Below are 27,170 nucleotides of genomic sequence, written 5' to 3' on the forward strand. Positions count from 1 at the left end.
GGGGCCGGGGGGGGGACGCGGGCTCCGGGGCGGCGGCCGCGCAGTAAAACCCGGTCTGTCAGCAGCTGCCTGCGGCCTGCGGAGGGGGCGGGGCTGGCGCCTGAGTGACGGCCGCGCCAGCCAATGGGCGGTGGCTCCGTGCGCGGCGGGAGCGTCCTGTGAGAGCGGGGCCGGGGCCGGGCCGTGGCGCCGGGTGAGGCGGGGAGCGGGGCTCCGGGCGGGCGGCTCGGCCCGGGCAGGGGGGACCGGGGCTTCCCGCGGGGTCGCGGTCGGGCTCGGGGCTGCCGGACGGGACGCGCTGGCGGCGGAGCCGGGCGGGCCTCGGTGCGGCTGGCAGCGGCGGGAGGTTTGCGCGGTTCGATCGCTGCCGGTCCCGGCCCGCGGCGCAGAGCGCTGCCTGTCCGGCCCCGGCGGGAGCCTGGGACTGCTGGGATCGGGTAAGGATCGCTGAGGCGTCGTTTCCCGCCCCTGAGCGGGGAGGCGAGCGATGCTGCAGCCGGAGGGCGGCCCTGCGCGGTGGCCGGTGCTCGCCAGTCCCCGGCGGGAGCCCCGGCGGCCGCAGAGCTCTGGAGGGCCTGTGACAGGGCCGGCAGCTCTGTCCCGAGGGGCCCCTGCCGCCCGGTCCCCGGGGAAGCGGCGGCAGCACCGTTTCCCCCGTGGGCAGGGCGTGAAGGAGCGGGAGCTGAGCCCAGCGAGGGCGTCGGTGCCTGCTCAAGCCCAGCCGCTGCCCCGCATGAGTCACCGGCCTCGTGTTTTACCACCGTGCCTCGTCCTCGTCAGCCTGGAGACGAGGAGGCTCGGGGGTGTGGTGTGGGGATCCTGCCGATGCGCATGAATGCCCGAAGGGAGGGTGCAAAGAGGACCCAGCCAGGCTCTTTGGCGCCCAGTGACACGACCAGAGGCGATGGGCGCAAACTGACACACGGGAGGTTCCCTCTTGAACATCGGGAGACGCTTTTTCACTCTGAGGGTGACCGAGCACTGGCACAGGTTGCCCAGGGAGGTTGTGGAGCCGCCCTCCTTGGAGAGATTCAAAAACCCTCTGAGCATGGTCCTGGGCCACCTGCTGTAGGTGGCCCTGCTTGAGCAGGGGGTTGGACAAGGTGACCTCCAGAGGTCCTCTCCCACCTCAGCCACTCTGTGATTCCGTACAGGGTTTCTTTAGGGCAAATTCTTTACTAGTAGGCTGTGATGTTTTAGGTAGCGCCAGATACTTGTGCTTTGTTGCACACAGGCCTGAGTACCTTTCTGGCAGTGCTGTCCTAGGGCAGGGGGTGTAGGCTGGCATGCTGGACCAGTCTCCCCTTGCCTTTCCCAGTTCACTGTGTAGACCCCTCTGTTCCAGTTACCATGGTTGAACGCAGCCTGTCTGAGTGGGCACCTGGCTGCCACGACTGATAGAGCCCTAGTAGTGGTGGCAGCTCTTCCTCTTGACAGCTGGGGCTTGCATCAGCCCTCATGACAGAAGAAAAGTAGAAGAGGAGTTGCAGGATAAAGAGCCCCTGGAAATGTGTATTTGGGCAATGGTGGTTGTGGTTTCTGCTGTCCCTGTCTGTCAGAGTTACAGGAGAGAGGGATGAGGAGCGAGCGGTGACCTTGCTGCATGGGAAGGGAGAGCGGAGCAGAGAAATGAGAAGCTGCTGAACAAGCCCAGGTGCTGCCCTTCAGGGCTCTGTCGGCCGAAGGGGAGGTGCCGGAGTTTGGTCCAGCCGTCTGCTCGGTCGCAGACAGGCGGGTAGGGGAAAGGCCCTAGCAGGGTATTTGCTAGAGCAATGGAAGTGTCCTGACCAGCGTCAGGAGCCCAGTGGCTCACCAGGAGCATGATGTGTCTTTCAGTCACTACTCAGACTGGTTGTCCCTTCAGGGGCTTGCAGGCAGGATTGAGCAAATTGCTTACTATCTGAGTGTTTAGAAGTTAAACTCCTGCAGGGATAGGATGTGGTGAGTGAAGAAACAGACCCTGAAAGATTTTGGGCACCTTGTCCCAAAAAGCACGTCTCCTCGGCTGTGTGCTCCAGTTTGCCTTGAAGGGAAGGCTTGTGCAGAGAATGTCTGAGGGTGTCGGGTACGGGAGAAGTAAATGGTGGTGGTGGCGGCCTTGTAAAACGTTCCTGCTTGAAACAGCTGGCTGGAGGAGCTGTCCTGGAGTGCTGAGTCCTCGTGCTGTGCATTGCTGCTTGGCAAAATTCTTACTCAGTATTCCAGTACGGATGTGGGTCGTTCTCTGTAGCCCTGGGAACATGTTATCTGGACGTGTGTCTGAGAGATTTTCTGATGCTACCTTGGTCTGCACCCTCTGAACCTCTTGGGGCAGCTGCCTCCATGCTACTGAGCCTTTTCCAAAGGAATGAGTGGCCGGTTGTTGTGGCCCCACGCAGCCGATCTGTGGTGGCCCTTGGAACATAAAGGTGGTCGTGGTTTTACGGTGATGTCAGCCCCGGGGGAAGCCTGGAATCTCACCTCTGACAGTTGCACCAAGAAACGGCTCCAGGATAACTCATATTTGGGTTTAACTTTCTCTCTGTCCCCACCTTGGGTCTTAGCTCTTGTGTGAAGCTGCAGCATTCCTGGGGCATGCAGCCAGCCTGTGGTGTAGCATCTGAGTCAACTGCTCTTTTCAGTGCTGCTAACCTGAGCATTCAGATACCGTGAGTCAGGTTAAAAAACCATGACTTTAAATAGTACATGGTGGGTTCTGTCTGTGTGTCCTTTGGTATAAAAGCCTTCAAGGCTTACATGTTTAAAGTGGGTTTTTTTTTTTAGCATGGGTTATTTCATCACTTCAGAAAAAGACTGAAAGTTGAAAGATCCAGATACATCTTTCTCATCAGTACAAAAGTCTTAGGACCCATGGCAGAGGTCAGACTTAACCTCCTTTTTTTCATGTAATTAAGATTCGCATCGCATTTACTGTGTCCAGGGGCTGTGCTCTACACGGTCATGCATCTGATGAGGTGGAACTCCATTCCTCAGCGTGATGTGCAGAAGCTTTGAATGAGTTAACAACTAGAGTTGCTTTGTATCGAGATGGAAATGACTAAGCGTACCGCATTCCTGAAGTGTTACTTATTTTGATATAAAATCTGCTTGTTTGGTACTGCCCGTGTCTTTCAAGCATCAGCATGGCAGAGTTTTGTTCAGGTTTGTTCTGGAGCTGAACAGAATGGGAATAGCTGAGAACTCTGGAAAGGGTCCTTGCTGCTGTGCTGGCTGTCCCCTCATCCCTTCAGGACTGAGCTGCCAGCTTCCCTAGACTTCAGAAGACCAGAAACTGTCTTTTATTCGGCTACCGACACAGGAGGCTTGGTGACAAGGAGGTGTCTTGGGTGGTTTAGAACTGCACGGCTCTCATAAAAGGAGCGCAAGATTGCTTCAGAACTGCATGGGCTTGCCAAGTCAGTGATTTGCGTGTTCTCGTGCCTGTTGTGCAGCAGGATAAGGTAAGGTGGTGTGTTAGTGCCTTTGTTTGGCTAATCAGGTGCCGGCGTGAGTGTGGTAAGGGGGGTTGTGGGGTACCAGCAGCACCTGTGGTGGGTGGACTTGACCTCAGCATCAGCGAGTGTTTTATTCTTGGACAGCTCTGGCAGCGTTCTCTCCTTGAGCATGTGGTTTCAGGAAATGGAATTGTCTAGAGACTTTGCGTGGAAAATGCTTAGTGTGCTCTCTGGCTTTCAGAATTGGAAAAAGAGTCAGGGCTGCCTATCATGTGGTGTGAATATGCCTCATTCTTCTGCTTTGGCTAAAGATACGGAGGCTGTCTTCAAACAGTGTGGATCGGAGAGGCTGTCTTTTGGGAGAAATGTGTGATACATTGTCTAGAAATTATTTAATTTCTCTTCACCCCAAACTACTGCTTTCAATGAAATAACGCAGTGTTCTTGACTACACAAATGCTGTAAGTACTAATGCAGTAGGGATGATAAATTTGGCTTCTGTGGAAATACTGGGAGGCGTAGTAGAGTTTGGAAGGAGAGGTCAGGAGGGGAGCAGTCATGTTAAGTCTGGTTAGTTTGTGAAAGGAATGGTGCGTGCGGTCCCTGAGATACAAGTGCTGGCTGCCTAACTCAGGTGGTCTCTACCAGTTCTGTGTCCCTAAGCTGTGTTTTGGCCTATCTCAGACTGTGTCTGAGGGTTACTTAGCTTGGATCAGACCACCCCAGTCTGCTCTTTCTTCACCAAAGATAGTCTCTACCCTTGCCCTGGCTCATGTGATAAGCTTAGATTAAATGCCTAGTTCTTGATAGCAGCCACCTGCCTTGCAAGCCTGGACAGGTGAAGAGCTGCATTCTTCTCCTCCTCGGATGGTTATTTTGGAAGACACAGTTCAGGGCTGTGGCTGGCAGAGCAGCACCAAGCAGGAGAGAACGTCGGGTGCTTTAAGCTTGTGCTCTACCGTCTGTGTTTAAGATGAGCCAGGAGCCATGTGTTTCTAGGTGTATCTGGTAGTTCAAAGATCAATGACATGCCTTGGGAAGACCTTCACTGTTGCACTGAAAACTTCTTAGGTGAGTGAAGCTTATTACTTCACCTTCGAAGTAAGGTTACTTCACTACTTCTTCAGCCAGTGTGTGGAGCTTCACTGGCTGGAGAAGTAATATTACTTGGTAGGTTTATGCTGAAGGAGAGGAAATAAACTCAGTGTGGATCCTGTTTCTGCATATGGGTCTGTGTAGCTCTGGATGCTGGAGTCAGGTAACTGCTTGAGCGCTGGGTGAACTGCTTGAACTCTGGGCACTCATTGGTGAGCAGAACCAGAGGCAGCGCTGCAGGCATGGTCTCACCAGTACCTGTATGCTGGCTGGGACTGTGCTTCTCCACTGTGCTTCTCAGTTGCTGGTTGTGCCCCATCATGGAAGCACAGATGTGGACAGTAGGAGAGGTCAGGAGCATTAGGCTGACTTGGGCCATGGCTCTATATCAGGAAGCAGAAATACGGCAGGCTGGCTGAAGAGACTATGGCAAATGCACGTTTTGTTGCACCCTTACCAATGTGAGTCGTTGGAGGAAGGACACGGGGCAGGCTGGCAGCCAGCAGACCTGACCTGCTTGAGCACAGGCAGCCCTGCACGCTCTGAGGACGGACCCAACTAGAAAGCTGAGCTCAGCCTGCTCTGTGCAATGATTTGCCTTCCTGGATGCTGCATGCAGGTGTTTTGCCAGGCTGCTGGTTGGAGCCCAGGGGTAGCTGACAGCTGGTGTATTCGGAGAAGAAAGCTGCCAGTGCTGTTGGGAAGCAAGGGAGCCTTTGGTGCCACCTGTGGGCTTGCTGTCAGCATGGAGCTGCACATGCTCCATGAATGCGTATGCTGGCCTCGCAGTGCTTAGTCCTGAGAATAAGCCCATTGCTCCACACTGCAAGGTCCTTCAGGGGCCTGTCCCTGCATGCGTTCTGCATCCAGTGGTCCTGTGTTTGAAGACCTGGCAGGGAGTAAAGGTGTCTGGTCTGAAGCTGTACCGGCTGAGAGGAGGCTGTTTCGCCCCTCTCCTAACCTGGCTTTCCCCGTCAGAGCTTTTGCTTCTTTGCTAGCTTGTGCCTCAGGTCCTCAGGGGCGGCCCTGAGCACTGTTGCTGTAGAGTAGTTGCAATGGCATAGGAAAGGGGAAAGTTGCTTTCCTGTCTGTTAATCAGGGCCGTGCAGACAGGGATTGAGGAAGGATGGCTCTGCTCTAGCTCAGGATGTTTTGGAAACAATGCCTATTTATAGGAGAGGGCAGGGGCCCCTTGCTGCCTGGAGCAGCAGGGGAGCAGCCTGGCTGTGCGGGAAGAGGGTCTCGCCATGGGGCACAGTAGCACTGCAGTACCCTGGGCAAGGGAGTCAGGGAGAGTGGGGTAGGTGTTGTTCGTTGTTTTGTGTGTTCTCTGTCATTCTTGAAGTTGTTCTGTCCCCTGTGTGTCCCCCCCCCCCCCCCCCCGCCCCGTCCCTCTGTGAGCGGATCAGCAGTCCTCTTCTGTTTGCTCGTCCCCTGCCTGCACCTTGCTACTGGCAGGAGTGGGGAGGGGGTGCTGTGCCACGCTGGAGCTGACGCTGGAGCCACAGTGCCACCTGCGCGGTAGTAGCTTCACCTCACTTCTTTGGAGATGTGCTGGGCGGTGGTCAGGAGTGGTGTGGCTATGAAAGTGTTGAGGACAGGACAGAATGCTGACGAGGGACGGAGGGCTGATGATGGAGCAAATATCCCCAGTTCAGTTGCTTACCCAGATTGTCCAAGTTTAGCCCATTCGCTGCTGAGTAGGAGAGTTACCGGCAGCTGTCTGGGACAATGTGATAAGCAATGCCAGACTGCAAGAACCCACGCTGTTCTCTCTGGAGACAGGCAGCAGTGAGCTTCTTGCCACAGTGAGCAATGCTGCTTTGGTAGAGAGTGTGGAAGTGCAGCAGCGAGCCAAGGCTTGGTGCCCCGTGTGCCCAAGCCATCACTGAATTGCTTGGGGAGCCCTGGGCTGTCCTACGTCAATGAGCTTTCTTCTCTCACTAACTATATCAAGTAGGTCTGTCAAGACCAGTGCTTTTCTTTTAATTGCACGGCAAATGCCTCTGCCAAGCAGATCAGCAATGCCAGGGATAGAGCCAGTAGCGCTGGAGCCCTGGAATTTGAGGTGCGGTTTCAATGGTGGGAAGGATGCAGGCCTCTGCTGTGGCAGGGGCTCTCCGCGCCCAGCCTGGTGCATGGGGCATGAACCCTTGTCAGGCAGGTTTAAGCTCCTCTGTCTTCCAGCTTGGTTTGCTTCCCATCCTTGGTTCTGCAACTTCTTACGGGCTCTGGTGAGTCAATGAGGACTGGGTGTTGTAATAGCAGCTTTGGAGGACATGTACCCAGTTTTTGGCAGTGAGAGCTGGCTGGATCTGTCAGGTGGAGCTTGAGTACAGGCTTTGTTTGACTATGGCCTGTGTTCCCACCTGGAGCAAGTCTGGCTTGCTTTTTTGCAGAGGTCCTCTGTTTTTGCTGCATGTGTGGAATGGAGACTGCTTGCTGCTCTTGTTCTGCCTTTTGCAGGGAGACTTCTTAGTGCCAGGGGAATGTTACTGAAGCCAGCATGGCCAGGCTTGCTGCATGGCAACCTGGCCTGAGCCCGAGCTTTGCTGAGTGCTTGTCTCCTAATACAAATGGAGAACATTAAATAGACCTGGAGGGCTGGGACTTCTGAAATGGGGTAACCGCCTGGAGAAAGGGAGGAACAGAACATATTAGAGCCTATGGGCTGCTGTCTTCTGTCCAAGATGAGTTTTCAGCCGTGCTGGCATATCTGAGAACACTGGGGATGCATTGTGAGCTACAGGTAGAGCCGAAGGGCTCCGAGGCTGGCGATTCCACATGTGAAATGTCTGTACTGAGGTCATACCAGACTTGTAGGTGCTGGGTCTGTACAGCCACCCAGGTTCTCCCTGGCGGTTTCACCTGCCTTTCTTGCTGCAAGACTATCTGGAGGACTGTTTGCTGTGTCCTCTGGATTATACGTTGGGGTAGTCTCAAACAGCATAGCTCTTGTTTGTGCAGGCTCTGCTTAGGTAGGAGAAGCCATAGTGTTTCTTTAGCCTTCCTTCTCCTCTGCTGATCTAAACACAGGGCTATTTTCCTCTAGAGCATGAGAAGTCACCAGCTTCCTCTGCCTTTTGGCCTCTGTTTTATGCCTTTTAAAACTTGCCCTGGCTGTAAGCCACAGGCTGGGCGCCACTGCCCTCCAGTCTCTCTGATGGCAAATCTAGGTCCAGTGTTGACACGCAGAACATCAGACAGGTTTTTACTTGTGCAGTAGGAGAGCACTTCTGGGAGGAGGGGTGCAGTTGGGCTCTTCTCCAGTCATCACAACTGTCCTAGTCCTGGGTGAAGCAGCAGCTGTCCTGCTGGAGAAGTAGATGTGGTTCCCCTTCTATAGAGCTGGCGTGGTATCTTGTATCTTGCTGCGTCTCTGCTGTGTTGAGAGCTCTGGTAGAGACATCGTGCTGTGGTGGTTTGGTTATGTGCTGCCTGAGGTGCTCTGAGCAGTACAGAGCATCAGGAGAAACTGAGCACTCCTGCCTAGCCTGCATCGGTACAAGCAAGCAGCAGAGGGGCTGGCCGAGAGCTCTGCTGCAGGCAGGCCGTGCTGTTGTGTTCCTGTGCCATTAAATAATTTCCTTGAGTTTGGACCCTTGGGATCCCTGGCTGTGTTTTGTTCTTGTTGTGGTGGTTTTTTGGTTTTTAAGCCAGTGAGACCTCTACTTCCTTTTGTTAGCCCTCCCAGATGTGTGCTACAGAAACAGGCTTTGTGGGGAGCGTGCTCTGGAAGCCACTCTTGAACATGTGATTTGGGGAGGAATGTTCTTCAGCAATTGCCAGAGAGCGGCTGGGAGTTCCCGGTGGTGCGTATGGCTTGAGTGCAGCTGATGGTTCTTTTCTTCTTTTTGTCTGCAGGTCGTGCTAGCAGGCAGTCCTTGCAGAGCTGACACCCAGGGGCTCTTGGACACCACTGGGTGCTTTGGAGTCTCATGCCAGCTTGATGTGTGCAGGACACGAGTGGACCTGGACAAGGCTGGAGATGGGGTGTTTGTAAGCACATTGGCACTTGCCATGCACTCCACAGGGGCAGTGGACAGTAGCTTCTCCCACTCTGCTGTGCAGACCCTCTCCCGCAGCCACTGCCGCAACATCAAGCAGAAGATCTCCCAGTGGGAGGGGAGGACACGAGGGTGCTCCAGCAAGGAGAAACAGCAGCTGAAGGACTTCGGAGTAAAGTATGATCCCAGCTGCAATGCTCTACCCAAAGTGAAGCCAGAACATACAGAGAAGGGCAGAAAGACTGGGTCCAAAGATCCAAAGAGCCTGGGCTTGGACTTCAGGGAAGATACACGGAGCTGCTTGCAGACTGATGACTGTGGTGACCTCAAGCCCTGTGCATGCAGCCTAGCTTCCCAAGCCAAGCAGAAAGGAGAGTGGCACACAGACTTCCTGGACCCAGGGGCGACACTGCCCCCAGGGAACTTCTATACCTCACAAGCTCTGTGGAGCAGAGCAGATCCCCTTCTGCCTGGCAAAGCCCCACCAGGTCCCTTGGACTTTCAGAGGAAGCAAGGGAGCTGCGGCTCCACGGAAAGAGAACTTAAAATCAAAGGAGTGGACTCTCTCTGCAGGGCAGAGAGGAGCTTGAAAAACATTTACTCTGAGGCTGAGGGGCAAGAGGAGCAGCCAGCTGCTGTCCCACCACCCAAGCCCCGTAGGACTTTCCGCTATCTTGCAGAAAAGGGTGCTAGTAGCTGTAGTGATGCCAGTGCTACCAGGGAAGCTCCCCTGCACAAGCAGCGTGGAGGAGACTTGGTGTCATCCTCCAACAACCCTGAGGAGAGAATAGCCAGCAGGAGGATCAGAGGGAGAACACAGAGGTACATCGATTCATCTCTCATGTCTGAAACATGTTTCCTTAAATCAGTTTCTAGATGGGTTTAAACAGCTTGCTTGCCATGATATTCTTCTGGAGATGCTAGTACTGATGATGCCTCTGTTGATGGGGAGAGGATAAAAGTATCCCCTTTCCAGCATTGTATATGCACTACTTTTGCTGCTGCTAATCTTGCAAAGAAGGCTAAAAGCTCCAAACAGCTGTCAGTCCCACACCTTAAAACAGAGATAAGTGACAATATGCTGGCCCCAGGGAGAGTGCTGCCTGCTTCTTGCCCTGAGCTTGTCCTCAGCTGCAATTTGTGGATTACAGCATAGCTTTCTCTTGGGGCAGTATGGCTGCTAAATGTTCTGGCTTTCCTCTGAGTGAAAGATTCTCTTGTTGCTTAAAGCTGGAGGCTGTCAGCTGTGGGTACCCCTGTTGCAGTAGGTTTGGCTGTTCTTCCCTCTTTCCCATACGTAGGTCCCTGTTCCAGAGTAAAAAATCCTGAGCTAGCTTGGTGCTAGTTCTGCTTACAGATGAGCTGCCCAAAGAGTAGTGTGAACATTATAGGTGGAGATGTGGCTAGGACTCCTGAAACCTTCTTTTACTGTGGCAAAGCATGCAGCAACAAACCAAATTTTATGATGATGGGCTAAATCCCTGCTGGCTCCTTTGTGACCTCTGTGCCATAATTTTGAAATGGAGGCCAAGTGTATGAAAATGCAAACTCACAAATGTGATAACACCCTTAGCATGAGCAGTAGGAGGGGTCCAGTAGAAAGCAGTGCCCTAATTCTGAGTACTGCTGCAAGTGCTTAGTCTGCAAAACGTGTTTTGGGTTCTTGCCTCTGTGACAGGATGGGACTTGCCATACCTGCTTGGAGTGTGCTTGGCCATGGGGCCTCCAACTTAATTTTTAATTTAAAAATCTCCCAGAGTAAGTGAGTAGGACTCACTTGGTGTGCTGGTTTTGGCTGGGACAGAGTTAATTTTCTCTATAGTAGCTAGTGTGGGGCTGTGTTTTGGATTTGTGCTGAAAACAGTGTTGATAACACTGGGCTGTTTTAGTTGTTGCTGAGCAGCGCTTACACAGAGTCAAGGCCTTTTCTGCTTCTCACCCCACCCCACCAGCGAGGAGGCCGGGGGTGGGCAAGAAGCCTGGAGGGGACACAGCCAGGACAGCTGACCCCAGCTGACCAAAGGGATATCCCAGACCGTATGACGTCATGCTCAGCAATAAAAATTGGGGGAAGAAAGAGGAAGGGGGGGATGTTTGGAGTGATAGTGTTTGTCTTCCCAAGTGACCGTTACACATGATGGAGCCCTGCTTTCCTGGAGATGACTGAACACCTGCCTGCTGATGGGAAGTAGCAAATGGATGCCTTATTTTGCTTTGCTTGCATGCGCAGCTTTTGCTTTACCTATTAAACTGTCTCTATCTTGACCCATGCGTTTTCTCACTTTTACCCTTCCGATTCTCTCCCCCATCCCACTGGGTGGGAGCGAGTGAGCAGCTGTGTGGGGCTGAGCTGCCGGCTGGGGTTAAACCTCAACACCTGGAAATCAGAGAGTCCAGAGTGGAGCACCCATGTGCTTGATGGCCCCAAAGAGGACCATACCCTGTGTGGACTGGAGGTGGCAACTCACTGGTACATGCAGGTGCCTTTAGAAGAAGTTACACTGGTTTTCCTCTAGGAAATCTTTTGAGTTTGAGGACATCCAGGGCTTCCGCAAGCGGATGGCAACCACCAACTCCCACAGACTTCAAGAAGAGCCAAATGGCACTACCGGATCCAGGCTCGTCTACACACAGTCAGAAGACAACATCTACGAAGACATTATCTGTATGTGCCTGTGCTTCTGGGGGAGGCACTCACTTTCATTAAGGGTAGCAGATTTGCTGGGGAGGGAGGAATGAAGATGAGAATGCATTGAGGCCCTTTCCAGCTCTGTGGCTTTGCTCGAGTGCTGCACAGAAATCAGTGTGAACACTGACAAAATTAGCTGCTTTGCAACAGAGCTACTTTCTCGGCAGTGGTAGAAGTGTTTTGTTTTGCTGAGTCCATGTACAGTTTGCCAAGTTGATGGTAGTGGGTTAGAAGGATCTTTGAGTGGTGGGAACCTAATCCATCTTAAAACAGGTCTGTCTCAGACCCTGTTAAAGCTTGGCAGACAACTGCACACTCTCCCTGCTTGCATCCCTTGCAAGAATGCAGGACTTCATCTCCTTTCATAAATCCCCCATCCAATGCTTTTCTCAGGTCCTGCAAAAGAGAACCCATATGAAGATATCAGAGCGCTGCCCTTACCCCTGTGGAAGGTCCCATCTGTCTGGAAGCTACCACCCTCCCGGAGCACCAGTAGGGCTCCCAAGGTAGGGTGAGGGGATTAAATTGTCGCGTATTTACAGAGAGTCATCCTCACAAGGGCCCTATTTTGTGCTCCCCGTGGCCCCACATTCCCCACTGCTATGTCATTGGTTTTCCTTATTTTTTATTGTTTGTTATCAGTGTAAATGATAATGAACAGCCATGGCAGTGGCAGTTGATTAAGCTGCAAAACAATAGGAACAAGAGAGTGTTGATGAGATGCTTGAGTATGTGGGGTGTGGGTGGGATGGGGAGTTGGGTAGAGCAGGAGGCTGCAGTGAGTTTATCATTTGTAATCTGACTCCTTTGACTCTGAGCTTGGACCAAAGCTTAATCCCATGCTTAACCATCTCTTCTGATTCTGTTTTCTAGCCTCCCCCAAAGCCTCCCTTCCTCAGTCGCAAGACTCTTGAGCTAAAGTCCTCCCAGACAAGTCTCCAAGGGAAAATGGTGAAGGACACAACCCTGCCTGCCACACTGACCGAGTGGAAGCTGTTCCGAGCAGTAGAGGCTGCTAGCAGGAGAAGGAACTTGCCCTGGGTGAGATTTAAGCATTACTTCTTGCACTGCTGTATGTGTTGACAAGTGGCCCTGCTCGAACCATTTCCCCTCCACGTAGCAGGGCAGGTGTTCGGGAATCAAAAAACAGAGTGCCAGTTCTAGCTGGGGCGGCGGTGGTTTTGTTGGCCAAGAATCTGCAAACATAGTACTAGGTGTTAACCTGAAGATCAGTGCTGTGTGTGAATACTAGCTCCTCCTCGTGCTTTGTCATTTGAGCCTTGTTCCCAAAGCTTCCGTGAAGAGTAATGATGCTGGTTTTGTGCTGAATGCGGTGCAGGAATGCAAGAAAGCTCTCTGTGAGCTGAAGGGCCAGCTCTGTACAGTTGTGTGTACGTGTCCCTTGCTCCCGGTGACTTCTCAGACTGACCCTTGTGTTCTTGCTGCCTGCGCTGAGTTGTTAGATGGGTGACAGTGTTGGGCTGCTGTGGCGAGCTGGCTGGGCCCTTGGTTACTTGGCATGTTGGCTTGGAGTTCTTGACTTGCCATCAGGAACATGCCCTTGCAGCTGTTTCATAATCTAAAGGTGAAGAACAGCTTTTAGCGCGTTTCACAAAGCCTTCACGTGGTTCTCCCTTCTGCTGCCTCTGGCTGCTCCCTTCTGCCTGTGTGCAAGGCAGATACGCTTCTGAGGCCAGAGTAGTGAGAAAGGCTTTTAATCCACCTTCACAATAGAGGACTCCATTGTAATTCTCATTTGATGTGTCAGGAATCTTTCTAGATACTAGTATTGATTACCAGCTCATGTCCCTCAGTGATAAAATGCAGCATGTGCTCTAGAAGGACAGCTGCAGCCACCGCTGTAGTGGCACTTTGTGCACAGGACTCAAATTCCAGTTGTGGTAGTGGCAACAACTTACTTTTTCCATGGTAAAATCATTTAACTTCTGCAGATCTTTCCTTCTTGTGGAAATTGGGTGTATTTGCTCAAATTGCACAAGACTGTGAGGTAGAGTTGGACAGCTACAAAATACTTTTCAAACGTTAAGTACTTTAGAGTAACAAGCAACTTCTGTATCTGTTTTAAACAAACTGTAGGCCTGGAAAATCAGGAAGGAGATGGCAAGATTATAAAAATGCTGTGATGGAGAGTATCTTTCATTTGGAGGGGGAAAACAAAGCATTCTCCAAAAGCAAACCTATTCCAAAAATCTGGTAACGATTTACATGCAGGAAGCACACTTTACTCTTTTTGCTCACAAGGAATTGAGCCAAGATTGCTCCAGAGATTGAGAAAAGGATTGCAGTCTAAAAAGAAAAAACTTATTTATTGCTTAAGAAACTCATAGCTGCCTTAAACACACCCAATATCTTTCACTGGTGACTCAGCTGCACAAAAATCAGAAAAGAAATGGAAATCCTCTAGGTAAGGCTGGATGGTAGAGGGGAAAGAAAGCAAATTTTGCAGGAGAAGCACTGCTTTCTGCTGTGGGCTGTTTTCTTCCTTGCAGCCTCATCGTGCTAGGAGGACTGGCTAACACAGAAAGTGGGGAGAAATAGATCTGAAAAGAAGAGCCTAAGCCTAGTTTTCTGAGCTGGGGATAAAGGCTTGAGCTGAAAAACAGGTTCTCTTGCTGAGTATCTTCCTTTTTATGCAGTATTTGTGGTGACAAATGGCTGGGCCCCACCCTCCTACATTCAGTGGGAGCATTTAATGAATTCTTAACTTGAGACAAGAATGAACTTGACCCGCTCACTGCATTTAGCGTAAATCCTTCTTCATGATGAAGTGATAGTCGTCTTTGTGTACCTGGCAGCTGAGGGGGGGAGTCCAGAGAGGCCTAACAGAAAGCATTAGGACTTCGGGTTTAAGGCCGTTGTGACCAGTGGAAGGAAGGTTAACAGCATCGACTTGGAGCGCCTAAATGCTGACCCTTTTTTCATGTCTGTAGCTTAGTCTGCATTGGGCTGTGTTTTTTTCCAAATTTTTGCTTCCACTGGACCAGGTCTGTGGTGTCCCTGCAGCACAGACCGATTATTCTGTCCCACTGTCTTTCTTCACCTATGCAAAATGAAAGTACATAATCCTTTCATTTTAGCAATCTACCCTGGGACAAGGACTGTGCTTAGAGCAGCCTTGTTCTGTGCCCGACATGGTGCTTTGGAGAACTTACTCGAGCTGTCTGACATCCAACTACAGCAGCAAACTTAAAACAAGCAAACAAACAAAAACCAAACCCCAAGGTACATTGAGAGAGCTCTGCTTTTTCTGGGCTTGGCAAGAATTGGGATGCTTGAGAGCATGCAGAGTTCAGAGTCCTTTGTGGTAGAGGGTTTATAAGATCTTCTTGCAAGTGCCTTTGCAGCTGGCTTCTAATAGAAAGTGGAGATCTGATGCCAGACAGTTTCCTACTCCTGCTATCTGTTTGGTAAGCAAAGTATGATAACTTCCAGAATGCTTGTGTACAAGCATTTCCTGTCAGCTTTGAGTTGTGCTAACAGTAATCTCTTTCTTGTAGCAGAAATTCTGTGCTCATTCATTATCCAGTGAGCTGTGTTAAAAGCACTCTAGCAAGCAGTCTCTGAGCCAGGGTCCCTGGCAGGACTTGGGCAGCCTTTCCCAAGTGTTGTGGTGCTAGACGATAGCTGTTGGGCTGCAGTCCGGTTGGCGCCTGGACCCTTTTCTGGACCCGTGCATTGACTTCTGCTTCTGCTTTGGATTTCAGCTGGTACTAAAAATACAAGAGATCTTTGATTCTAAGCGTGGAAAGAAGAGGGTGAAGTTGCTCGGTCCTGCTGGGAGAGAAGCGCCTCCGATGAAAGGTATAGAGCTCTCCAGCACCATTCTCTGTGCTATAAAGCTCTTGGGCGGCACGGTTCCTGTACATCCTGGGGTACTGCTAGCAGGCCAGGCACCACCATCTCCTGCAGCTTATGCTGAGCTAACTCGACAGTGCTAAACCCCATGTCTTGCAGCTGGAATTGTTGAGCTTTCAGCACCGCTAGGTTTGGGAACACTTCCCTAACCCGAGTTTAACACTGTCACAAATGGAAGATTCCACTGTGATCTGAGCCTGAAGAGGTTAAAAGTGCTTTTTCAAAAAAGTAGAACAAACCCAAAAATTCCCCACAAAACCATTTGGCACGAGAACTACCTCTGACTACTCCACTCATCGCTTTTGCGCCTCTAAAGTGATATTCTTGTGGTCTTCTAATTTTGTGGCCATGGTACGGTCTTTATAGTATATTCTGTTCAGCAACTTTTATAGCAGCATCAAATAACCACCTGGTTTCTGTTCTTTGCCTGTGTTCAGCTGACCTACTGGTGGTTTACTGCAAACAGTGACTTGATATCAGCTCCGCTTTTTGCAGTTTACTGTGGTAGCACATTTGCCAGTACCGGCTGTTCTTTGCTGATGCTTTGAGCAGAATAGATGGGCAGCCCCGAGTGATGTTGGTCTGATGAGTCTAAAGTTCTCTCTCTTTCCCAACATTGGGTGTTGCCCATCTTCCTTCTGCATGGCTAATAAGTGAAAACTATGTGTGTTTCAGGTGAAACCAGTGGGAATGAAAGTGATACGGAAAATCAGCCAAAAAGTGAGTGAATCACAGGGGCTGGTCCTGTCCCCGTAGCACTACGCACTTGGCTAAGGCTCTAATGGGATAAGCACATGGACTAGTTGTGGCTTCTGGCGAGACAGAGAAAGGGATCATCTAAGAGGCAGCATGGCCAAGGCTGGGAGCTGTTGCTGTGACAAATCGACCTCTATTTCTGCTACTTCTCCCGAGCCCTTGAGGTTTAATGCCATTAATCTGCCAGTCGCTAGAAGTAGATTCATTTTTGGGCTGGTAGAGTCACACTTAACTAAAATATGTCTTGCAGGAGGTTGTCCCTGGATCACCTTTGCTGCTAACACTTGAGGTTATTTTCCCCCTATTTCCTTCCCTTGGTTCTGTTTTATATGTATAATGTTGTGAAATGCGCTTTCCTCCAGGGAGAAATCACTTGGTTATTTGTCTGGTTCCACAGTCCTGAGTTTGGTTATAGGCCCAAACTACAGACTTGAAATACCTACTTAGTTTTAGCTGATGTGGGAAGGACCAAAGAGGTCTTAGGTTCTATGTGGGTAAGGTTTGAATGCGAAACGGTAATGGTTGGCCAGCAGCCCTGGTGAGTGACTCCGTCATGTCTCTAAGCAAGCATCTGGCGAAAGGGACCAACGGAATTGGTTTAGACGTTTCATTTACTTGGAGGGAAGCACACAGAAGGCCTTAACTTGGAGCGAATAGTAAAGTTCCACTTTTTTATGTTAAGGAGAGTAACGGAGAGTGAAGAGTCTCTGCAGAAATACAGTGATTGAGTCACTGCCTGATTTAAGAGTTGTTTCCAAAGCATCCAGAATGTGTCGTGATGCCTGGGCCACAGGAATGTCTTACATCAGAGTGCTGTGCCTGTGCTTGTGCGTCTGTACTGCCTGTCAGGATGTCCCAGCCTGGAGGTTTCTTGGCCAGGGAACTGGCTCTGCCTCTCTTGAATGCCTGTGCTGCTGTACGGAGTAGCTGCCTGAGGCCTGGCAGTTACTGAACTGTTGGAGCTGGGCTTCTTCTCACAGCTGGGCTTCCCTCATCGTTACCACGACATGTCGCTCTGAGATGCGTGGAAGGAATGTCAGGACAGCGGGAGAATGCTCGCTGTCGGTCGGGAGGGGTTTGCAGAGCTGCTGCAAGGCCAGTGCTCCCCTGTCTGGAACAGCTCTGTCCTTGAGGAGCTGACGCAGGAGTCCAAGTCCCATAGGGCGCAGCAGTGATGTTAGGCAAATGCACCCATCTCTTTTCCCCCTTCTAAAGGTGGTGACAAGTCCTCTTCTGTGACCTGCAGGTGTGTGGCAGTGATAGCCACAGTCTGGTTTTGGATTTGTTCCTTTCTTCAGGTCGACACAGGTGCCTGCTGCAGGTGCAGTCAGCCTCCAAGAGGAACCCACGCTACCAGACTCTGGAGAGGGATTTGATAGAGCTTCAGGAGCAGCGGCTATTTGAGCTGTTTGTGGTGGTGTCGCTGCACAAGAAGGCATCTGAGATGACGTACACACCACAGATCATACAGCAGTTTCCCAGCAAGGTAGGAGCTGCATGGAAACCTGCCCACAAAACACACTCAGCAGCTGTTTATTTCCCCTTGCAGTGTGTATCCCTTCCGAAACTCTATACTAAAAAAAAGTAAAGCTGGCCCACTGGTTAGGATACAGCCTTGGAATATGAAGCACCTTGCTCTGTTACAGACCTAATGTATAGCGTTGGGCCGTTGTTGAATATCTTTCTTCATAATGAGTTTACCGTCTTTTTTTGGAACCAGGAAGGCTCCTACTCCAATTCTAATTGCCTGGAAATACCATAAAGCCATACGGTGTTGTGATACACTGCTGAGGCAGCCTGCAGGAGAGGAAGGGGAGTGCAGTGCTCTGTTCCCAAAGCTGGCCTGACCTCATCCTGGTAGTCTGTGATTTATAAACAAACAGTGGAGCAATTTGACTGATGGTGCACAGGAACTAGAATCCCAGGGGTCTTACGCTTATTTATACTGTTCTGGGGGAAAAATAAAAAATAAAAATGGCAAAGCCATGTGTACTAGCCCCCAAAAAGCAGAGGAGAACTGTGGAAGTTAAAGTACTGTAGCTAGAACAAGCCATTTGCAATAAGCTTTCTTTCTGTCTGTTCAGCCCAAATGGATGAGAAGATCAGTGTGTGACTCCGAATTGTGACTCAGTGTACACAGTAGTTACTGTGAAGCTAAGAGGATGGAGCCTTGATGCTTGCTTCTGTGGTTCCAGATTGAAATGAATATTCAGTTGTCACCATCTAGGCTTGCACCTGCTGCCTTCCAATAAAAACCAGAACAAAACTAGTAATTCTAGCTGTGCTATCAGGAATCAGCCAGAGATTATTAAGGAATCTGCATGTCATCCAAATAGAGAAGGAGATGTCAGATTCATTAAGGGAGGTTATGTAGGACTCCAGCAGGACCCATAGTGTCCAGCTGTGTAAGGGATTTATGTGCAAATAACTCCAGTGTCTTAAATATGTAAATGTTTTGGATTCACTAAATGAATAAGGTAATACAGCCAGAAAGAGTGCACAGTCTTAATTTAGTGGGTAAAACTGAACATACATAAATAATATCTGCTAAAAGTGCAAACTTTAGGGTCTTAGGAGGAAGAAAGGAATGTAACCAGATTTAGCTTTTCCCTGGTGCAACCTCTCAATCTGTTCATCGCCTTTGGGAAGGGCAGCACGTTGTTCTTTTCCTGCTGCCTTAGCAGACAATCAGACCCAACTGTACCATGTGGCTCTTCACTGGCTTTTATAAATGCACTAACAAAACAAATGATTTTCTCAGTGTTTATTTATCCTCTGCTCAAAGTGAAGTGTTTTGGTGAGTGACTTTTTACAGGACAGTCTGTCAGGCTGGGAGTTTGCAGGAAACATTGCCCAGTAATTATGGAGGTGTTCTGATTACAGATTTGTCTCCCTTCTAAAAATAGCCTTGCTTCCAAGTAATCTGCTTGTCACCCTCTTCTTTGGGCTGCATGCCCAAGGACATCAAAGCTTTTGTACAACTGTTACTCTGTGAAAATGCTGTACTGTTTTCCTAACCGCTCCTTCATGCTGTCACAGCTTGGGACACCGGAATAGCTTAGATGCGCTGACTGAGAGTACAGTGTCTAAAATCAGCTTTATGCAGGAAACTTTCCTCTTCTCAGGGTCATTTCCTACTTAAATGTGATCTCTCTTATTTGAAAACCTTCCTTTTGCCCCTTCTCGGCAGTTTTGAGCATGGAAAGTTGTCCTGTAGTCTTTGAGGGATTTGACTTGAGCCCACACATTGTAATTGGAGCATGTGATTCAGATACACTGTCTTCACAACTGAATGATGCGTGATCTGCACATCACAAGCTGAACACACTCCTGTTCCTCTTAGTGTCTTCAAATCTCCTAGGAATAGAACCGAGGCAAGCTGACACAACCATCATTTGGGGGGGTCAGTTCTAGCTTCGTTCCCCAGTAAACTTGGCCGTGCTTGTAAATCCCTACTCAGTTCCTACCAAGACCAGCTGGGTAATTTTACAGAAGTCCAATCAGCAGGAAAGGTGCAAGAGGGGAGTGGGAATCTGTTATAGTCAGAATACGTTCTCCTGTACTTGTGCATTAGCTATCTGATGGTTCAGCATTTGGATGTGTCAGGAAGATGCTGTCTCCCATTGTTTGAAATGCTGCAGCTGTGCACCACACTTCAGTGACTTCAAATGCATGTGTTACCCCTCCAGCCCGAACATCCCTTCAGACAGTCAAAGGATACTGAAGAGAGGCTAAAGGTCATTCCCAAATTCTGCTTTCCAGATCCCAAAGACTGGTTTCCTGCATCAGACCTTAAAAGGTAAAGACTTATTTTTGAATACTTGTGCCTGAAACAGGCAATGCTGAAAGCTTGGGTGTGTGCCAGTTTCCTGGACCAGAGGAACTGCAGCCAGAGCAAGGAAAAATGGGAAAGGCTGAATCCCTAACCCCTGTGAGAGGGGAAGATGAGATGTGGAGATGGACTCAGAAGTGCTGCTTCTGCCTGAGCACCCTCTTTCCTATAAGAGGGAAGTTTGTAACGACTGTTCAAGGCCAGCTCCCGGGGCTGGCAAGTGCTTCTGTTGCTCCTTGGCAGAATGGAGAAGCAGCTGGGAAGGAAGAGAGCTGTAGTAGCTCAGTGAGAGTCCATGGGCTGCAGGTTTTTACACTGAATAGAGCCCCAAGTAGCTTGCTAACCACAGCAGGAGGCCTTCAGCATGACCAGAAAGAGAATGGCTTGTAGTTTGTGTGCTTTGTTTGTCAGTCTCTTCTCTGAACTGCATGGTGAATTTAACCCTGACTGTTCTTTGGTTCTCCAGTGAAACATTTTCTTTTGTGTTGACGGGTGAGGATGGTGGACGCTGGTTTGGGTACTGCAAGAAACTCCTGGTAAGCATCTGTGTATTGGGTGGAGTGTAAAGAATGCATTGATAAATGCGCAGCCAAGTGCAGGACGTGAATCAGCACTTTTGAGTATTTCAGCAGTAATAAAGGTTATGTAGGACCTGTGCTGCTGCTGAGGTTACCAGCCCTTTGAATGCATAAGGGAAGGAGCATGGTGATGCCCAGCAATACAGTGACATGGGCTCTGGGTGTGAAAGACAGCTCCTGGTCATTCTTCAGAATCTTTTAAGTCAGAAGTGTAGAGGAAGCTACAGCAGAAGCAATTCTGCAAATCAGCTACAGTGTAGGTGCTAGGTTCTTTATTGCATCCCTGTTCTCGGCATAACTGTTCCTGTTGCCTTTCAGCCAGAAGGGAAAGGGAAGCGCCTTCCTGAAGTATACTGCATCGTTAGCCGCCTGGGCTGCTTCAACCTCTTCTCCAAGGTGAAGTGGGGAGAGCCTGTTGCGTCTTATTGGACTTGAGTCTCTGACAACCTGCAAGCTTCAGAAAGTAGCTGGATGTTTCTGTCCAGTCTAGAATTGCTTAGCGATTGTTACTCATCCCAGGAGAGTGGTGCTTCCTTGCTGCCTTTGCTTTGACAGGGCAGATAAAATGATACTAGTGCTTAGACTTGTCAGCCAATACACAGACAGCTAACTATTCTTTCAGCAAATTATTGTCAGGAAGTGGCTTCTAATACCTGATATTACTGATGGTGCCCCTTCATCCTCTTCTTCCATGACTTGGAAATGGAAAATCAATTTAAGGGGGGCAGGGCAGGGAGGAGAGCTCAGCTTATTTCTCCTAGCACCATGAGAGGAATAGATAAGGCGGTAAAGACTGGGGAAAGCTACTGCAGATAAAGGGCAGCTATTGCAGAAGAATACAGGGGCAGGCTTATGATGAAAGCTGATTCTAATCATTGGAGCACAGAGTTTCTAGAACAGTGTTTGAGAAAGATTTGGGGAGGAGGATGGGGTGTTGCTCTTCTCAGTCCTCTAACTAGTTGTGAGAATTTGATTACCACATACAAGACATTTCTTTGCAGTAGCGGGAGACTGGATGTGAGAATGGAGAGTTGTACTGATGGGTATCTATTCCCATTTGATTGTTCAGGCATTTGAGGGGAGCTTTCACGGGGATCCCGTGAAAGGGGGAGAGGGCTGTGAGTCTGTGTTGGAGCCTTCACATGTAGTTGTGGCACGGGATGCTCTAAGAGAGGCTCATCTCTCCTCTGGCTCAAACCAATGTCCGATGTATTTTCTTGCAGATTTTAGATGAAGTGGAGAAGAGGCGAGAGATGTCCCCAGCCCTAGTACACCCATTTATGCGTAGTGTAATGGAGGCGCCTTTCCCCGCTCCTGGACGCACGATTACCGTGAGGAGTTTCCTGCCGGGAGCAGGAAATGAGGTAAGGGAAATCAGGACTGGCTTTCCTCTGTCGACGGTGTCTCTGGGGCATAGTGGCACTTTGCAAACTGCACTGTAGAGTGGTGCCGCCTGTAAATAATTAGTCTGAAGGTAATGTCCTGAAGTCCCAAGGGAGGCTGTCGCAGAAACCAGCTTCCTGTTGAATCATCTACTGTAGAAGTGATTACCTGCTTTTTAAGGAATTGCTGCTTGGGAGTCCTCTGCCATGCCCTGCGCCGACTGCCCAGGCCGGGGGGTTCCACTTGTGAGGAGCTGCCAGTTCTGCGCTCCAGCCAGGCCGCCCCTTGTCCGGCCGGACTCCGGGCTGTGGCCTTCTCCTCCAGCACTCTGCCTCTCTGCTCGTCTCTCAGGTGATGGAACTCTGCCGTCCCTTGGATTCTCGACTCGAACATGTTGACTTTGAATGCCTGTTGAAGTGTCTAAGTGTCTCTCACATGATTCGGGTCTTTGCCTCTCTCCTGCTGGAAAGGAGGGTGATCTTTGTTGCTGACAACTTAAGGTAAAAAATGAGTCTGAGTGACTAGTTCTTTCTGAGGGACACTATTTTTTTTCCTTCTGCCTTTGGGCCTGTTTCACGTGCAAGCTTGTCTAACTTTTTGTAAACAGTTACATTTAAAAGCTTTTTGCAGACTTTCCACACAACACGTGCATGCTTAGAATATAGAGTATGCTATTTACCCGAGAGGAGATAAGGGAATGTTTCCTTTACCTCTTTAGTCTGGGTCGATGCTATTCCTAGCTCCCCGTAACTGACTTTAAAAGTGGATGCATGGGGCTTCTGCTGGTGCACAAACAATGTACGTGAATTACATTTTCCCTCAGCATTTCTAACCTGTGTCTGTAGCTGAGTACCGAACGAGACATTGACAATCCATTCTGTGCTCCTCTTACCTTTCTAGCACTCTGTCTAAATGTGGCCATGCCGCAGTTGCAACGCTTTATCCCTTCACTTGGCAACACACCTACATACCAGTCCTGCCAACTTCTATGATTGATATTGTGTGCTCTCCGACCCCATTCTTAATTGGCATTCTCTCCTGCTCGTTACCACAGCTCCAGGACCTGCCCATAGAAGAGGTGAGAATTGGGTGAAGCACAGTGGAGGGATGATGTCAGTGGTATGAGGCTGACCTCTCTGCAATAATCTCTGTGGATTCTGTCTTAAACTTTTCTGAGACAGTTGGTGAACTTGCCAGATACATGTCAAGGTGTTCAATTGTTATCAAAGATAAATAATATTCACTGGTCTTGTAGACAGGCTGCAGTTATGCAAAACTTGTGTTTCATGTGTGACATCCCCTGCCACTGGGGACATTTAAAAAAACCACAAAACACAACTGTTTTTTTCTGTACAGCAACATACCTGGTTATGAGAGTCAGTGTGTTTTGTACATCTTTCCCCAGGTTCTGATTGTTGATCTTTGTGCTGACAAGTTCTTGCAAGAGGTGAGTGAAGTAACAGTATCGGTCACTCATGGGTATATGCCAGGAAAAGGCCTCAGTGAAAGAAAACGAAAACAAGAAATCAGCAAAAGCTGGTATTCATATGTAGACTCCAGTGGCTGAAGAAATACCTTGCATTCCTTTTTGATCAATAGAGAAGGGAGCAGGCTTACAAATCCTTGTTGCAAGACTGAGGTTGCATGAGGTTCTGCAAAGCCAAAGATGCTGCTTATCTGAGCTGAATTTAAAAACAGATACTTGGTTCATTATGTGAAGTGGACCACTAAGATTCTTTGCGGCTTTCTGGCTGTCTGTCTTGTGTACTTGTTCTCTGCAGGGCTTTCTCCTCTCTCATCTAGCTGGGGTGTGTTTGTTGGTTTTGGGTTTTTTTTTTTTATTCCAGGAGTGATAGTCTAGGAGAGAAATTAGCACAGCTCACTTGTGGTTCTCTGCTGAACTTTCCCTAATGTGCTTCTACATCACCAGACAAGTAGCTATAAACATACCGGAGCATTACTAGTTCAGGAGGATATTTGCATCTCCTTTTCCTTGCCTTACTGTTCTATTTTGCATTGCAGCCTGCAACTGGAGAAAGGTATTAACGGATCGGGTTTTTTTTAACCATAATGTTGAGACTTGTCCTATTTTCTCAGCAGACTTTTGTTGTTCTTGTGTGTTTTATCACTGCTATAATAAGCCTGAGTCAGTGTCTTGGATATAGCGCGCACTGTTCTGTGCCAGCCAGTTGTGTGTGTGACTCTAATAGTGCGTAGTTGGAGGGTGCTGAGCAAATGCTTTATGAAGTTGGTGAAGGGTCTAGAGAACAAGTCTTATGAGGAGCGGCTGGGGGAGCTGGGGGTGCTCAGCCTGGAGAAGAGGAGGCTGAGGGGAGCCCTCATCGCTCTCTGCAACTGCCTGAAAGGAGGCTGGAGCCGGGGGGGTCGGTCTCTTCTCCCCAGTAACAAGCGATGGGACGAGAGGGAACGGCCTCAAGCTGCGCCAGGGCAGGTTTGGGTTGGGTATTAGGGAAAACTTCTTCCCTGAAAGGGCTGTCGGGCCCTGGCCCAGGCTGCCCAGGGCAGGGGCTGAGTCCCCATCCCTGGGGGGATTTAAAAGACGGGTAGACGTGGTGCTTGGGGACATGGTTTAGTGGTGGCCTTGGCAGTGCTGGGTTAACGGTTGGACTCGATGATCTTAAGGGTCTTTTCCAACCTTAACGATTTTATGATTCTATGATTTCTGTTGCTACAAGACAAATGTATTGTCTCCACCAAGATACACCATATCACAGAGTAACTTCCTTCTAACTGCTTCAGGTGTGTTACAAGTATTTCTCATCTGTTCACAATGAGAAAGTTCTGCTGCTGATAGATAGATACAACGCAAATGCTTTCATGGCCGTTTTTCTCTTTAGGCGTCAGACGAAGATGAGATCCTGCCTCATAAACTCCAGGCTGCACTTGTACAAATCTTGGAAGAACGAGGTGAAATCTTGTCACACGAGCAGAATGACGCACAAGGTATTTCAATGGAAAAGTGTTTTCACATTAGCAAATCTCTACAGATTCCATGTAGTTGATACAAAAATGAGTGAGTAGAAATAAACATTAGGAAGCGACGTTTTAGAAAGCTATTTTCCTGTGATCTTACTGAGAACATCTTTCTTGTGAGTGTGTTAGAACCAAGTTTGGTGTCCTAACAATCGTTCCTCTTTTCACGATCAGTATGTGTAGAGCTCTGGTTTTCCGTGGGCCAAGTGCATCCGTTCCTGTGCTCTGAGTTTTCTTCGATTTTTAATTAAGTGGCAGAGAGAATGTTTTTCTTAAATAGAGAACGTAGCAGGTTTCTGTACTTTAGAGGGTAATCCGACAGGTCGTTTTCAAAGTTGAACTGCTTTATACGTAATCTGTCAGATAAATAAGTGTGAGAATTTTAAAAGGCATTGAGTATCTTGAAAGAATGGCGTTGGCAAATTACGTAATTCCATGCACATCAGAAGTAAGAAAGTTGGTTTTCCAGTGGGTTTGTGTTCTGTAATTTCCCTAATTCTTTAAGAGAATTAAACTTAGACTGTTAGGAGCTTACAGCTTATTAGACACTAGATGTTTGACAGGGGAAAAGAAATGATGAATGCTTTAACTACTGGAAAAGCTTTAGAATGGAACCTGTCTCAGCTGCAGCAAAAAGTTGACATGGGAGAGAAGTCTTAATGGTTGAGCTGTGGCTTCTTTGATATCGAACACCCATTTGAAATGTCATCGTCTGAGACAGCCAGCCTAAAAAGTAACTGCTGCTCCTCTTTTAGAAAAGGAACGACCAAAGTGATGAATGTAGAGGGAAATGTCTCCTCTGGTGTCCTCTTCACAGGTGACATGCCTCTTAACTCCCTGGTCTCTGAAGCGTTCGTGCAGTTCTTTGTGGAGATCGTCGGGCACTACTCCCTGCACATGAATGTCACGGAAAAAGGGGAGCGAGTGTTTCAGCGGGAGCTGTTCCGTAAATCCCATGTGTCACGCAATGTGCGTCACTTCTTGCACTTCTTCATGGAAACGCAGATGTTTGCAGGGTTCATACAGGATCGAGAGCTAAGTAAGAACGTGGTCAAAGGTGAGGTTTGATCTTACTTTCTTGTTTTACAAACTCACTTTCTAGGTATAATGTTATGTGACTATGACTCTTAAGAAGCCTTTTGTCCTGGCACGTTATCCCGTGGGCATTTTGGCATCTGTAATAGCTCCGTGCCCTTCTAATACTCAACAAAATTTATTGTTTGAAGCAAAGAATTTTTGCATCTCTCTCCTTTTGGGGCTTTGATCCCTTCAGCTTACATTACATGCATGATTTCCTTTTCGTAACCTCCGTGTTAGTGATACGAGATGCCACATGCTAAAAGATGGAATAGCTTATCTAGCTGAGTGATTTCTTAATTTTTTTTTCTCTTTAGGCCTTTTTGAGGTCCGTGCCTTGGAGTATTTGGAGAGTATTTCAGAGACAGAACCAAGTGGAATGAACAAAATCCTTCGCAGTCTTGGTAAAGGGACACCCTTGCTTTTTGTTGATTTTTTTTTTTTCTAAATAAATTTAGGTATTGAGCAAATAATTGCATGCAAAAGAGAGCAGGGCCCATTCTTTGCCTGTGCACTTGTGCTCCTTTTGTTTACGTTTGCCCCTTCAGGGGACACCAAACGCTTTGTAAGATTTTTCTTTTATTTTTAAGCTTTTGCGTTGTTAGATAAAGTTTGGGGAAGTTGCCCAATCCTAGAGCTGTCTAAACTTGTCTCTTAACTTTGGTCTTGGCTGGGACCACGCTAAGGGGGCAGAGGCCAAGTCAGAGGGGGCCAGGCGTGAATCTCCCCCTTAACGAGCTCCTCAGCCGGGTGGCTGCTGGCGTGGCTTTGCCTCCTAACGCTGGTTTTTCTCCGCAGGGAGTAAGATGAAGTTTCTCCAGAAGAAGTGAAGGTGCGCGGCTGCGGGCCTGCGAAGCGCTGGCGGGCCGGGGGGGCCGCCTGCCCCGCGGCCGGGGCCGGACTCCGCTGTGCCCGCAGGAGGGCCGGGGCCGGGGCCGGGGCCGGACCCCGCTGTGCCCGCAGGACGGCCGGGGCGCGGGGCGCCGTGTGCCGCCGCCGCTAACAACCACCGCAGGGCTCCGAGCGCTCCCGTCTCCCTTCCTCTCCGCGGGCAGCGGCCGGGGGCGGGGCCGGGCGGGGCGGGGGTGGGGAAGGGGCGGGGCCGGGGCCGAGCTGCGAGGGGCGGGGCGGAGAAGGGGTGCGGCCGGGGGGCGGAGCCGAGGCGGGAGGGGCGCGGCCGGGAGAGGCGGAGTCGGGGCTGGGGCTGGGCCGGGAGGGGCGGACCAGGAGGGGCGGAGCCGGGGAGGGGTCGGGACTGGGGAAAGGCCGGGGCGGGGCTGGGGAAGGGGCGGGGCCGGGCCAGGAGGGGCGGGCGGGGCTGGGGAAAGGCCGGGGGCGGAGCCCGACCGGAGGAGGGGCGGGGCGGGGGGGGTGGAGCCCGACCGCGGGGGCGGGGCCGGGCCAGGGCTGGAGGCCGACCGGGGGGGCGGAGCCGGGCCGGGCCAGGAG

The 27,170-nt window shown here is 50.0% G+C and overlaps 1 protein-coding gene across 10 annotated transcripts; it reads left to right on the top strand.

Moving 5' to 3' along the window:
• Nucleotides 1-92: 92 nt before the first annotated feature.
• On the top strand, nt 93-26,802 carry DENND2C (DENN domain containing 2C). Of its 10 annotated transcripts, none has more exons than XM_087761814.1 (19): nt 2,832-3,440; nt 8,394-9,358; nt 11,053-11,201; nt 11,619-11,731; nt 12,099-12,266; nt 14,951-15,047; nt 15,777-15,821; nt 17,156-17,343; nt 19,547-19,656; nt 20,156-20,225; nt 20,586-20,663; nt 21,491-21,631; nt 22,002-22,150; nt 22,551-22,728; nt 23,056-23,097; nt 24,509-24,614; nt 25,462-25,701; nt 26,039-26,125; nt 26,520-26,802. In XM_087761814.1, exons 2-19 carry the CDS (start codon nt 8,550-8,552, stop codon nt 26,549-26,551), a joined length of 2,802 nt encoding a protein of 933 aa, XP_087617940.1. In that variant the 5' UTR covers nt 2,832-3,440; nt 8,394-8,549; the 3' UTR covers nt 26,552-26,802. The 10 variants fall into 10 exon arrangements, with proteins under 10 accessions (XP_087617946.1, XP_087617944.1, XP_087617940.1 ...); XM_087761815.1 differs by lacking the exon at nt 2,832-3,440 and adding an exon at nt 3,526-3,895; XM_087761816.1 differs by lacking the exon at nt 2,832-3,440 and adding an exon at nt 4,670-5,829 and having other exon boundaries at nt 25,462-25,683.
• The last annotated feature ends 368 nt before the right edge of the window (nt 26,803-27,170 follow it).

The sequence above is a fragment of the Nipponia nippon genome, unplaced genomic scaffold (assembly GCF_047370975.1).
Source record: "Nipponia nippon isolate SJK-2023a ecotype South Korea unplaced genomic scaffold, ASM4737097v1 scaffold_25, whole genome shotgun sequence".
NCBI classification, from domain to species: domain Eukaryota; kingdom Metazoa; phylum Chordata; class Aves; order Pelecaniformes; family Threskiornithidae; genus Nipponia; species Nipponia nippon.

Coding starts and splice junctions, on each gene's coding strand:
- DENND2C (XM_087761820.1), top strand. CDS start 8,550: ATGCACTCCACAGGGGCAGTGGACAGTAGCTTCTCCCACTCTGCTGTG. Junction 20,664..21,490: donor GCTTCAACCTCTTCTCCAAG/GTGAAGTGGGGA, acceptor ATTTTCTTGCAG/ATTTTAGATGAAGTGGAGAA. Junction 22,729..23,055: donor AGGACCTGCCCATAGAAGAG/GTGAGAATTGGG, acceptor ATCTTTCCCCAG/GTTCTGATTGTTGATCTTTG.